Source organism: Indicator indicator, chromosome Z (assembly GCF_027791375.1).
Source record: "Indicator indicator isolate 239-I01 chromosome Z, UM_Iind_1.1, whole genome shotgun sequence".
NCBI classification, from domain to species: Eukaryota; Metazoa; Chordata; class Aves; order Piciformes; family Indicatoridae; genus Indicator; species Indicator indicator.
In genome coordinates, this window is record NC_072053.1 from 61,119,980 (window position 1) to 61,134,362 (window position 14,383).

General features: G+C 43.9%; 1 protein-coding gene across 1 annotated transcript in view; it reads right to left on the reverse strand.

Moving 5' to 3' along the window:
• The window catches only part of WDR36 (WD repeat domain 36), a 33,150-nt gene extending 23,469 nt beyond the window's left edge, over window positions 1-9,681 (reverse strand). Inside the window, exons 1-6 of the mRNA XM_054397476.1 lie at window positions 9,535-9,681; window positions 8,500-8,527; window positions 4,931-5,031; window positions 3,296-3,413; window positions 2,291-2,423; window positions 296-350 (exon numbers count right to left, since the gene is read on the reverse strand). Of these exons, the coding sequence (XP_054253451.1) occupies window positions 296-350; window positions 2,291-2,423; window positions 3,296-3,413; window positions 4,931-5,031; window positions 8,500-8,527; window positions 9,535-9,681 (582 nt within the window). The remainder of the gene's footprint in view (window positions 1-295; window positions 351-2,290; window positions 2,424-3,295; window positions 3,414-4,930; window positions 5,032-8,499; window positions 8,528-9,534) is intronic.
• Between the last annotated feature and the right edge of the window lie 4,702 nt (window positions 9,682-14,383).

The window sequence follows — 14,383 nt, forward strand, 5'->3', positions numbered from 1 at the left end:
GCTACTAGCTGAAACAATTATATGATACACATCTTGCAAACAGAACATTTCTGTGAATTTGTTGCATCGAACCCAAAACAGATAAGACACTAAATGCAACAGAACTAGGATTAGAGGAAGGGCAGATAATAAAACGTTTACATTCACCTCTCTTCAATACCTAAACTGTTCAAGGGTTATTAAAAAACTACCTGAGAGAACACAAGTAATGTTTATTAATGTGATTTTAAACAATTATATTTTCCTGCTATTCCTGACCAGTTATGTAAGAAAATAAGATATAAAAAATACTAACTTGCTCAAGAGTTGTGACTGCTGAGTGCCATCCTGGAAATGAGTATAACAGTTTGCTGGAAAACAAACAAACAAAATCCCATAAATTGATTAACCCTTCTGGATTTTTCACAACAAAAGGGATGCTTTCTATATGCTTACATGGAAAAGTATGTCAGCTTCTGTCCCTATAAATCAGTTAAAAGGAAAAAAACCTAAGTACAGTAAGGTTAAGAATAAAACGTGGTTAAATTTTACTGAAAAAGGTAGTGTCATGCATTAATACCTCAAAGGTGACATAATTACAAAACACAAAATAGGGCAGAACACCCCTTCTATGCCAGCCAATCCCTATGTGCTTCTGATCTTAACACACTTCTTCAGAATTCTTAACATCAACATAAAAAGACAGTCCAACTTCTAAGAAAAAAAAAAATCCTTCATCTGCAAAGTAACTGCTCAAGCAAGTCGAGCAGGGCCACAAAAACGATCAGGGTAATGGAGCACCTCCTCTATGAGGACAGGCTGAGAGAGCTGGGGCTGCTTGGCCCGAAGAAGAGAAGGCTCCACGGAGACCTTGCAGAAGCTTTCCAGTACTTAAAGGGGCCCAGAGGAAAGACGGGGAGGGACTATGCGTAATGGTTTCAAACTGAAAAAGGGTAAATTTAACTAGACACTAGAAAGAAATTATTTACTCTGAGGGTGGAGAGACACTGGAACAGGTTGCTTAGAGAAGTTGTGGATGCCCACACCCTGGAAGTGTTCAAGGCCAGGTTGGATACGGCCTTGAGCAACTGAGTCTAGTTAAGAGGTATCCCTGTCCACGGCAGGGAGGTTGGAGTGGATGATCTCTAAGTTCCCTTCTGACATAAGCCATTCTATGATGATCATGATGACAAAACTTTCCCTTCAGTTTTTACAATGTATTTTTTTGTCTAACTGTGCCCATACCTACATACAAGATATCTACGTAGGAAACAGTGAAAACCAGAAGCTCCTTAACTCGGCAACACTGCTAAAAGACAGTTCCATAAGTCTTTACACATTTCAAAAAGAAACTAAGCCACCTAGGGAAGACTCTCTGTCATCTCAGATGCAGCTAAAGGCATTGAAGAGCCATAAGAGTACTACAAGCAGAGACATTTGTCTGCTTTTTTAGCTTGTTCCTATTTCCTAATTTTTATAGCATATACAGCATCTCCAAAGCATAGAAATACGAAAGATAAAATCAGCACTGATATCACTGAAAGTATACAGTAGTTTTGAAAATAAAACACTGGACTATGCAAGTTAACACCCATACATTAACATGCAGTGTAGTTCACTGTAGCTGTAATGTTCACAAGTTACAAACGTATCTGATTATGGTAGGCATGAAACACTCCCATTATGGATGCTGCTCTACTACAATGTTCTCAGAGACAGCTACACATCTACACATTCAGTTTAAGTATCAAATGCTACTAATTACCTCCATACTAACTGCCAGCAGTTCCTTGGACCCACAAAAACCAACAAAATTAAGCTTGGAAGAAGGGTGGGAGAAGGCCTGAACAGGTATTTACTCTAATTTTAATTATTTTCATAAGAAATCTATGTGATTCCAAAAAATAAAACAAAACTGTACTTAAAAAAAGAAAATAAAAAATAAAATCATAGAATGATTTGGGTTGGAAGAGACCTTTAAGATCATCTAGTTCCAACCCCATGTGGCATTGGCAGGGACACTGCTAGACCACATTGATCAAGGCCTCATTCACCCTGGCCCTGAAGACCTCCACAGCTTTCCTGGACAACCTATTCCAGTGTCTCACCACTCTTGCTGTAAAGAACAATCCTTGACATTTTGCAGGGAGAGTAAACAACATGCAACTTGAAAGGTGCCAGCATTCAGGAAGCAGCAGCATTCTTTGTTCCTGGAGACAGATCAAATGAAAACTTGTACCAAAGGACTTGGCATTATTTGTTGTGCATGAACTTGGAGCATGAAGCATATCCAAGTTATTACGGATCTTACTTGGAGCTTATATTCCACAGCTGCAAGCTCCCTTGCTCACTTGCAAGGAGAACTTTATTCAAATAGGTGCTGGGATGTAGAAGTGCAGAAACAGCAAATGTGGCATTATCAAAATCCACTTGAAGATACTCCTCTGAAAAAAAACACAAAAGAAACAATATTAGTGTAGCTATCCCTACAAATCTGCAGGCTTGTCATCCCTTGGCAGATGTAAAGGTAGAACCAATGTTTACCCCATATAAATCCCATAACTGGTGTTTTTTGCATTAAAGTATTAGCTAATGCATAGCAGGACAGGCTAAAGTTGTTTATATCATAGTATCTGTTGGCTTTTCCCTATAAACCTATCTAGCACAACAATGCTGGCAAAACTCTAGTGATTTATATCTTTCTGAAAGATTCCTGCTTCTGTGTGAGCAAAGCACCTCAACTGATTAGCCTTTTGTTTGTTATAGCAACTTAAAATTTCTAAAGCCTGCCTGCAGTCACTTTCAAGACCCAGCATCCAAGCAGGAAATGACACTGCTTACATCAGTAAGAATGTTTACTAAAGGAAAAAAACTCAGGGCACTCAAACAGGACTTTGTAAGGCACTTTACAGTGACATAAGGAGAAGTGGACACAATTAAAAGATTGTTTTTAAGAATTTAGTCTTACACAGACCTGTAATTAACCATGGAACTACAGGATTTCAGAGATAGTCCCAAAACTGGTGTACTGCAGTCTTTACCAGAAAATGGAACACTAAAATGCAGTTTCCATATAAGCATATCTCTTTACACCTATATAGAACTTTACTGAGTCTCTGAATGTGGTGTAGGACCCATTTGTGAAAAAATTATTGCAGGCCTAGGACTTCTACTAGTAGCATTACCATTTAAGATTTTTTTTAAAGAATAAACTGCTTCTGAATATGCACATTAAAAAAAAAGATCAACCACGTAATTGTTCAACATTTAACAATGCTATCCTATAAAACACTAACAAAAGTAAAGTGTCTTTCACCTTCTGACTGTATATTCCAAACAATAAGAACATTATCAACATCCACAGAGATGACATGGTCACCAAAAGGCTGCAGAAGGTGTATCCTTGCCTTGTGACCTTCATAAGTATGAACCACCTGCAAATTCAAAATAAAAACGTTTTCAATAGAAGCTGTTCAGGTAGCTAATCATGTTAACATACAACTTGAAGACAGCTAACACATGATAGAAGCAAGTTTAAATAAAACACATGGAAAGACCACACAACTGAAAGTCAAAGTAAATTATTTTATCTGATACTTCCTATAGAGTTGTCTTGGTTGGAAAAAAACTCTAAGATCATCAAGTCCAACAGCTAACTTGACACCACTGTGGCCATTAAACCATGTCCTGAACTGCCATGTCCAACACACTTTTTGAATACCTCCAAGGATAATAACTCTACCCTCCCCAAGCAGTCTGTTCCAATGCCTGACCACTCCTTCAGTAAAGAATTTTTTCCTAATATCCAGTCTAAAACTCCCTGGTGCAACTTGAGGCCTTTTCCTCTCAGTCTATCACTTGTTCCTGGGCAGAAGAGACCAACACCAACCTCACTACAACCCCCCTCCAGGTAGTTGCAGAGAGCAATAAGGCCTCCTCCACACTAAACGATACCTCAGCCACTCCTCATAAGACTTGTTCTCCAGACCCTTCCCCAGCTTTGTTGCCCTTCTCTGGACAAGGTCCAGAACTCAAGTGTCCTTGTAGTGAGGGTCTCAAAACTGAACACAGTATTCAAGGTGCAGCCTCACCAGTATACAAGAGCACAATCACTTCTCCACTCCTACTGGCCACACTACTTCTGATACATGCCACCTGGGCACACTGCTGGCTCACGTTCAGCTAGCTGTCAGCCAGCACCCCCAGGTCCTTTTCTGCCAGGCAGCTTTTCAGCCACTCTGCCCTAAGCCTGTGGAATGCATAGAGGTGTTGTGTCCCAAGTGCAGGACCCAACACTTGGCCTTGTTAAACCTCATACAACTGACCTCAGCCCATCAATCCAGCCTGTCCAGATCCTTCTGCAGAGTGTTCCTACCTTTGAGTGTATCAGCACTCCCACCCAGTTTGGTGTTGTCTGCAAGCTTACTAAGGGTGAACTCAATCCCGTCATCCAGATAACTGATAGATATTAAACAAGACTGGTCGCAAAACTGAGCCCTGGGGAACACTGCTTGCGACTAGCTGCCAACTGGATTTAACTCTGTTCACCACAACTCTCTGGACTGGCCATACAGCCAGTTTTTTCCCAGCAAAGCATCCACCCATAGAAACTATTAAACATTTAAAACTGTTAGCAAAAATATTTTAACCAAGTATTTTTAACTACTTAAATTAATTCATTTAATTTATGGCGGTTAATTTCTTTTTTACCTTCAAGTAACTACTTAGTTATTTTAACTAATACATAAAACACAGGTAAGCCATTAAAACAGGAGAACGAGAGCAAAGTCAGTATGTTTTTTATTCCTCCTTCTGCTGTTTTTGTTTCCCTAAAATTGAAGGTACTAAAAAATCTATGGAAATAGATATTTGTAGAAAATTAACTGTCTTGAAAACACAAATGCTACACAACTGTTTGGTACTACAAAGCAGTAAGTAAACTAATAAAAACCTCCTTGTTCCTGGCAAAAGCATGGAGAATATTGTCGTATGAAGCAAATATCAACATGCGGTCTGCTGCCAAACATGTAATGTCCTGTGGCAAAGCATTACCTGTTAAGCAAACAGAAGAAAAGTTTAACAAGTTTCAGGTTCATAAAAAAAAGCAAGCCTGGCAATGTATTTATTGTGCTGACCAAGAAAGCTCTCCTGTTGAATTTTGTAGAGCAATGCACATATTTCAGATGAATGCTATTATCATGAATAGCAATATCATGAATAAGAATGACAGACCACAATCTTTTGAAACACTTAAAATACCAAATTATCACTTTAGGTAAAGGCACACTTCAGCTTTATCTAAAGAAGTTATCCCATGACAACGCTTCTGCAGATTGTATGGGCACCATAGTCTACTGGACTGGAAACAGATAATGCAATGCTTATCAAGTTAAGCTAACTGGAAGCTAGGGACTCCCTCATGCAGCTGTTTCCCTGATTATGGCTGCAGGCACTGGGAATTTATGCTATAAGAAAACATCACGCTCCCTACCTTGTGACTGGTTCACACAGAGTAGCAGAAGTCTGCTACTTCACTAGCTCAAATGGTGAAAGAGACAAAGCTACAAACCACACTGATAATCTGCTGCTGTGGTCCCAAATGGAAGAAAACTGAAAAAAATGCTCTAGGGAAAGTAATCTCAATCTAGAAGAAATTTAAAAAATGCAAATCACAGCACTTAATGATTGTACAAAGAAACACCAGATCAAAAATCCATCATCAGTCACAATAGGGAGTGCACCTACCACACAAACTTGCATGATCGCATGCAGCCTTCCCCACAGTTTCTTTGTATTATAAAATATTAGCAGACACAAAGAACCCTGTATTCTTTGCCAAGCTGAAGCACAGCTTCAATGAAAAGAATGAACTAGGAAATAAAAAAGCTTGCACTTTATGAGAGGTTTCAATTGTCCAAATGTGTAAAGACATCTTCCCATAATGCCACTGAAGCAACTCAGACTACAAAATCATAGAATGGTAGGAGCTGGGAGGGACCACCAGAGATCAAGTCCAAGGCAGGTTCACTTAAAGGTCACAGAGAAACCCATGCAGGTGGGTTTTGAACATCTCCAGATGTTAAAAAGAAAAACCAACAAACCTTTAACATCTCCAGATGTTAAAAAAAAAAACAACAACAAACCTTTCTGAGCAGACTGTTTCAGTGCTCTGTCACACTTAAATTAAGCAAGTGCTTTCTCATGTTTAGATAGAACTTATCTTCATTTGTCTCTGATGCCCCTTGTCCTGTAACTGGGCACCACTGAAGAAGACTGGTCCCATCCTCCTGACGCTCACCTTTTAGGTATTTAGCAACACTTGTGAGATCCTCCCTCAATCTCTTCTTTTCCAGACTAAAAAGACCCAATTCTCTCAGTTGTAAATGGTATGTTTTAGTCCCCTAATCATTTCTACAGGCAGATAACTAGTATTTCACATGAGCAGTATACAAGTTTGCTTAGGTCAAGACAGCACACTCCTAGAGTACCAACCACATAACATCAATAACACTGATGAGTAGCATCTTTTTCCATTACAGTTTTGCACGTAAGCATCTCAATTTATCAAAAACCCTTACATGGTTATAGAATCATAGCATAGGTTGGGCTGTAATTGAGCTTTAAGGGTCATCTAGTCCAACTCCTCTGAAATTAGCACAGACATACTTAACCAGACCAAATTGCTTAAATGGCTGTACAATCTGATCTTGAAAGTTTCCAGGGACAGGTTTTCACTATCTCTCCATGTTACCCATGTCAGTGTTTCACAACCCTCATGTTAAAAAATGTCTTCTTTTCATCTAGTCTAAATGTACCCTCTTTTAGTTTAAAACCATTGTCCCTTGTCCTATTGCAACAGGCTCTGTTAAAAAAAAAGTCTCCTATCTTTTTCATGTCCTCTTGACATATTTAAAGGCTGCAGTAAAGTCTTCCCTTATCTATGTAAGATGTAGTCTATGAAAAGGATTTCATGGGACATGCAACATTTTTATGATTTTGTAAGCCAAAAAGAGAATTAACATTAATGTGTTTACAACCGTAACTATTAACTGCAAACCTTTTAAATCTAGTCCTGATTGTGTGACTTTTATTCTGCAGATTGTAGGTGTTCTGCTAATGAAAAGTATTTTGCTTTATGAGGTCTGTAAGAACATCATATACAAAAGTAAAGTTTTTCAAGGCAGCATGCATCTCACTAAACCATGTAAACACCAGTTATAAATCACCTAGTTCAACTTTTTGCTCAGCTTCTCCCACAGCTGGATTATTACCAGTACTACACAGTGTTAACTACATCTATGCCCAGCAGCCTTTAGAACTTCTAGGGAAAGAGATCACTACAGCTCTATACTGTACTACCCTTCTGTCTTAGTCAGGGTCATTTTTCCTAACCTCTGCTGTGACCCTCTCAAGATGCAATTTGTGGCTGTTGCCTACCTGTTACCCTGTCTACCACACCACCACAAATTTTGTCATCTTTTTAACTGTCCTTCAGGTAACAGGCTACCTCTAGGTTGCCCCGTATTCTTTCCTTCACAAGACTAAATAAATCCAGTTACTTCAATGCCTCTCCTCATACTATGTGCTGTAGGTCTCTGACACTCCTCAGCTTCCCTCCTGAAAGAAAATAAAGTCCTGGGAGGTGGGCAACCACACTGTTTATCACAGCCCAGGTATCACCTCACCAGCATGAAGTACAGGAGAGTTAACAGCCTTCCCTGAGCCACATTCCCAACGTAGCTCAGTACATGGCTTGCCATATCCAGTTATTTGATCCACATTCAACTTGGCACCAGCACAGCCCCAGCTCCTTTTCAGCAGGATGCCATGCACCCAGTCAATTCCCATTTTGTTCTGCCCAGGTGTAGTGTTCTGCATTTACTCTCACTGAACTTGGCAAGTTTTCTGTTGGCCCAGCTGCAGCATTCTGCAACACTCCCCTTAACTGAACACCTGCCATTTTGGCTGTCAGCTACTCCTTGGCAAAGCATGATCTGTGATTTTTTGCTAAGAGTGTATACCGCTTCATCACCCAGATTGCTGGTGAAGGTGCTGTTGAAGATGCTATGCTTTGTTACCCACTGGCTGTCAAGACACTGATCCATAAGCTTTGTATTCAGCAGTCCAGCCAATTTGTAACACTTTCTGAAGACCTCGAATCTCATCCACACCTGTTCTGTTCCTGTAATTATTGTCCTCCTATAACACAGCCTTCTAGTAACCACAAAACCAAACAAACCCCCAAAACAAACAAACTAAAAATAGGGACTGGTATTAACAGCTTTATTCATTGCTTACTCCTTAAGGCCTAGGGAGTATTCTTGGAAGAAGAAGATTCACAAGATGTATCCCTAAGAGGAGTAAGTTGCACTGCCAACACCAGTCTTATTTCCATATTGCTATGTGTTATTTCTTAGACTACTTTCAATATATTTCAGTGTAAATATTAGTACATACAATTAATTTTCCATTTTATGTCAGATGTGTTTAAAAAAAAAGGAACGATCTGTGCATACTTACTCACAGCAACAATACCAAGTTTCTTCACCTGCAGCAAAAACAATAAAATGGCCTTTTATTGATTAGTTGCAATGAATTTTCTATAAATAGAAATTCAAAATTCTAGCAACCAACCTAGATAAGGAATTTATATGCCCCACAAGAAAAATCATTCATTTTAGTTTACATCAGTATCTTCAGAAAAGGCCACAAATAGATCAAAAGGACTAAGACAATACATTTTCTAAAAGACAACCATTCAGCAACAGTAAGTTGTGCTTCTTGATATACTTCACCCTAATGCACAGGAAACTGAGCAAATTTGTTTCACATTGTCTCTGCTTCTACTTCATTTCCACTACAACCACACTATATTGTCATCTCCATTCACATACTTTTTTTTTCAGTTAGTCATCTTTTTCCAGGGACGTTCATTACTATTTTAGATCAAAGTCTTTGAAGATTGTCAGAATGCTGAAAGACCATACATGCACAGAAGTTCTATGCAGTCTGCACTCTACTGTTCACTATAATCACTCAATTAATTTCTGCTTTGTTACTGTTTCCCTATACCGAAAATGCTTTTATTATACAGCACAAAATGAGTCGGTGTTACTAGCTTTCAACTTACAGAACCGAATTATGCTCATCTTTTTCCGTACAAAAAAATCTAATACGATCACTACAGTTTGTCCCCCAAACTGTAGCCCTCAACCGCTAAAGTGCAGCTGTCCAAACTGGAGATGATCTTGGTTTATCAAGCAACGAAGGAAAAGCTTCAGCATCTATCAACCCCGCATGCCACCGAGACCCACTACTAGGGCGCCGCGGCCTTCCACACAGGCTTCCGCCTCCCGCTTTATGATAGCCATGATGTTAGGTTTTGGCGGGGGCTCGAATAGAAGGAAGGAAAAAAGCTCGGCCCTGCTCCGTACGCGGACGAGCGCGGCTCCGGCCCTCCCAAAGCCTAATGTCGGCCAGCGGCGGGGCGGCCTGATCCCCCAGTGGTCGGGAGGCTGGGAGAAAAAAGAAGGGGACCATTAGCCTTGTACTCACGTTGTAGGTGTGGATGCTGCGCCCGACGGCGGTGGCCAGGTAGAACTCTCGGTGGCGGCCGTGGTAACGCAGGACATGCGGGACGTGGCTGCTGAACAGCCCAAGCACGCGGAACCCAGCGAACAACCCACCACCCTCACGAGCCATCGCTGCACCACGCGGGAGCTGTCCTCTCGCAGGAAGTGTCCCCCATCCTGCTTCCGGCCTAGCAGTCCGGCTCTCCTTACCGCCACACCCCGGCGTGCGCCGCCGAAACAGGTTCCGGCAGCGGCCCAGGTTCCACTATCCGGGCAGCCCACCGTTGCGGTGCGACACGCAACCGTGAGGCCTCAGCATCTCAGTTCCGATCCGGACGCAGGCTTGTTCTGCGTCACGCCGAGGGGTGTGTCCGCTCCGACAAGCTGACGGGCTCAGTGATAGCGCAGCGACAGAGGCACGCAGCAAGGCAGAATGTTCGGTGAACTGGCCTCGAACAGTGTCTCCCTGCGGGCTGTGGGGCCGCGGGGCGCCCCGGCCACCTGTGCTAATACCGCTGTAGTTATGAAGGTGATGGCTGGCGGGGTTAGTATTTGTTTGGGTTTTGTTTGGTTGGTTTTTGGAGAGTTTGTTTGGGGTTTTATAGTTTCAGTAAATTGTATATAAAAAAACAACGGGCAGGATGATTTCATGGCGATGACTGCACGGTGGACCACAAATACTCAAAGGCCAGTGGAAGGAAAGCATTAGAAAGCCATCCACTAAAAGCTGCCTATCCCAAGTAGCTTCTCCACACCGCCATCAGCTCACGACCCTTGCTGTCGTCGCAGGGGCCTCGGCTCGCCTTCCAGCCGGCGTCGCCCTGCCACCTCACGCGTCACCGTGTCACAGCTACGCGCGGCGGAGCTCCCAGCGCTGCCCACGCGCTGCCCCCGCGCCTCCCCAGTCCCGGCCGATAGCCAGGGCAGTGTCGCTGCACGAGCGAGACGCCGCTGCGGCACAGCGGCTGCCGGCGCCCTCTGGGGCGGCATTCCAGCAGTCGGCTTGCCCCTTCCGCCCGGTGGGAGCTCTGCGAGTAAATGAGTGGTCACGCCTCCGGGCCGCGGCTGCTAGCCTGTCGGAGTGGTCAACTCACCTCCCCTTTTCTCTTCACCGCCTCCCCACAAATGCTTTTAAAAAGTTGCCCGCTCGTCCATTCTGCCCCCTCACTCTCCATCCCCATTTCCTTACTTCCTGCTTTTCCCCCTTTTTCTCCTCCCCCTCTTTCTCGATTTTCCCCTTCTCCCTCCCCTCTTTCCCCCCCTTTTTCCTCTTTCATTTCCCCTTCTTCCTTCCCTTCCCCCTCTTTTTCCTCTCTTTCTGCAGTTTCCGCCATTATTTATTCCTTTCCCTCCACCCTTTTTTTGTTTTCTTTCATGGGAAGGGGATGCCACCTAGCTGCCGGGAGATGCGTGTACCCGGGCAAACGTCGGACTTCTGCAGGCCCACCGGCAGGGAGGGTGCATCCATGTGAAAATTGAGTTGTAGCTCCTGGAGAAAAATAACAACAGGAGATGTCCGTTAAAGTCACGACCCATGCCATCGCTGTGGCTGGCTGTCAGCCCTCACTAGAGACCATCCCACCGCCCTGGTGCTCCGACGGCTCCTCCCCGTCCCAGGTCACGCAGGGTGAGGGTGGCTGCAGCAGTCGGGTCGCAGCGATGCAGAACAGCCACAGTTGGTTGCGTGGTTCACCAGCCCCAGAGCCGACACCTGATCTTTCCGCTAAGCATTGGCTATGCCTGTGAACCATCTGCATAGCTTCTAAACTGTTTACCACCTTTGCAATCGTGACGCCGTCATCAGCATCGGTGAAGCATTACACAAGCGACATTCAGTTCCACGGGTCTTTAAGACACTGGGAAAAGATGGGTAGCCCTCTGGCAGCAGCCACCTGGGCTCCTGTTCTCTGCCCCTCTTCAGCAAAGCACATTTTAGGAAGGTCACTGGAGTAGAGTAGGAGATAATTTGCCCATCCTGTTTCTCAGGTACTGGTTTACTAAACTAACCAACTCCCAGCTCGTTAAGCAAGATTTTCAGAAAGTAGCTGCTGGCGAGCAAGGGTAAAATTGTGGAGGCAGTGCCGTTCCTGACAGTTTCCCTCCTATGCCACCAGAGAAACCACCAACCTCTTTTTTAAAGGTGGTGAGTGGATCCAAAATATTTAGGAGATCCTCTTGTATCTCGTCATGGTTACAGAGTCTGAAATTGTAGGTAGATCTTCGTGTTAAGTTGGTGATCTAAAGATGATCGAGCCACAAAAGACTGTGTTAGAAAAAGTCAAAGGTTAATTCTCGTGTGCTGCTACATGTCCTGGCAAGGCACAGAGGACAGATCTGAAGAGAGGGATGCTGGTGCTTCAAGAGCACTGGTTGGTTACCCCTGTGATTATCCATGGTGTCTTTACATACATCCTGATGGGCTTCAGAGCATTGCTGGCTTCATAGATTTACCTGTACACCCACGAAAACAAAGGTTTCCAATTCCATAGCAGGGGTTTATTTGGATATCTCATGCACCTATTTGCAGAACTATAAATAACAATTATTCAGATTTGGAGTTGTGTCACTAATTTGAAAAGAAAACCATAATAATGAGTAATAATGGAACGCAGCATCCAAACCCAAAAGGAAAAAAAAGCTTCCAGAACAGCCGATCTTGCATGAAACAAGTGTAACTAGCCCTCCCTGTTTGCTGCGTGGGGTCCATCATCAGTGTGTACCGGCACAGTAACATGCGATTTTCTCTCAAAGGTGAGATGAAGCACTCCAAGGCACCTGCAGATGGATTACTCAGGGGTGATGCTCACGTCCTCCAACCTGAAGACACAGGGGGCATGAAGGAATTGATTTAGGGACCAGCACCCCAGACACCGGAGACATGTCTCTGATGGGTGGCAAACCCTGGGAACAGAGTGCAGCTGTGTAGAAAGGAAAACATAGATAGGTTGACTCCCCAGTGGTCACTGTGACCTGGGGGGATTATGCAGTTACCTGATAACAAGAACAAAGCAAAAGCTAGGATAGAGGAATGTAGAATTATGGAATCCTTTATCTCTTGCCTGACGCTTGCTTAAGCCTTTGAAAAATATATGCATTCGCCTGCTACTTTCTCTCTGTAGCCAATCATGAATTTACAACTGCAGCTTGGACATACTAATGACCAATTACAAGCTGCCTTCTGATATTATGTTAACCTACATAAAGAAAAAGCTTTGTACAATGAAGTGAGACCTTGCTTGCATCAAGCAGCATCCCGTCTCTCGCATCACGGCAGGGACATGTCTCTAGTGTATCTCTGTAACATACTAGCGCAGAAGTAGGTAGAGGGTCATCTTTCTGTGCCACCTGCAGGTTTTATTTTATTTCTCTAGAAGTCAAACTTTTTACCTCACAAACCCCTTTTCATCGGATGGCCTCTTCGTTTGCACATGCTTGCGAGAGTTGCAGCCGAGGGGCAGTTGGTCTGCTGTGGGTACAGCCTCGCTAATAGGACAGCCTGGGCACTGTCATCTGGGATGCCCAGGATGTCGAGGGCCAGGCTAGTGAGAAGTATGCATAGCCCTGCTCCCTCCTTCGCCCCGAGGAGACCCCAGAGCCCTCTCTCCGAGAGTGGCCAGCACTGACACCTCTGCCACACTTCGGCTAAAGTGGTTCAAGGAAAATGCTGCGGGAGCTGCTGCGGAACCCCAGCGGGGTGGGACAGGGGCACACGGTTCATGCTGCAGGGTTGTGCCGAGCCCAGCTGAGCTGGCCGCAGCTGAGCCTCACTGAGTGGTACCTCCCATCCTGCCGCGGGCACGTCAAAGGAAGCTTAAGTCTGGTCTCAGCTCAGTTTCAGAAAAACCTTGTGTTCGTCTTCGGGGAATGTTTCTCCTGCACGAGTCATTAGGGAAGCCCAGGAAGACTTGCAGTACTGTGGGAGAAAGGTTTTCTTTTGGTTGACTAGACCATCAACATATCAGCAGGACTTAGGTGTGGTTTTGGGAAGGTTCTAGCCTAGTGAGATCTCGGTATGAATTGGTGTATTTTGCATGGTACTGTTGTATTTAGTTGTGAATAGTACTTCCATGTAAATTTCCTATTCTATTCTGTGTGAAGCATTTTCTGTTACTCCTTTGGGGAGGGGTAAAGAGCATCTGTCTGCTCTTTAAACCCAAGGCAGCCACCTGGGCACAGCGCTGGCTCATGTCCAGTCAGCTATTGACCAACACCCACAGGTCCTTTTCTGCCAGGCAACTTTCTGGCCACTCTGCCCAAGCATGTACTACATGGAGTTATTGTGACCCAAGTGCACTTGGCCTTGTTGAAGCTCATACAACTAGCCTTGGCCAATTGATCCAGCCTGTCCAGATCTCTCTGTGGAGCCTTCCTATCTTCAAACAGATCAACACTTCTCCCAATTTAGCGTTGTCTGTAAACTTACTGAGACTGCACTTGATCTCCTTGTCCAGATTATTGAAAACAATATTAAGGAAAACCGACCCCAATACCAAGCCCTTGGGAACACAACTTGTGACCAGCTGCCAACTGGATTTAACTCCATTCACCACCAGTTTTTGAACCCAGCCATCCAGCCAGAGTCCAGTCTTTCTGGACTTCTTTGATCTGTTTCCCAAGGGACTCTGTCCACCAGATCTTTGAATAGGCCAAAGTCTGCTCTCCAGAGTGCAAAGTAGTTGACCGTCCTCTTTCTCTGAGAACTGAAAATCCACTTGTTCCATGATTGCTATGCCCAAGATATACTCTAGGCTTCACATAAACCACAAGTCTGTCTCTGTTTGCAAACAACAGGTCCAGTGAGGTACTTTCCTTCGTTGAGTCACCCACCACCT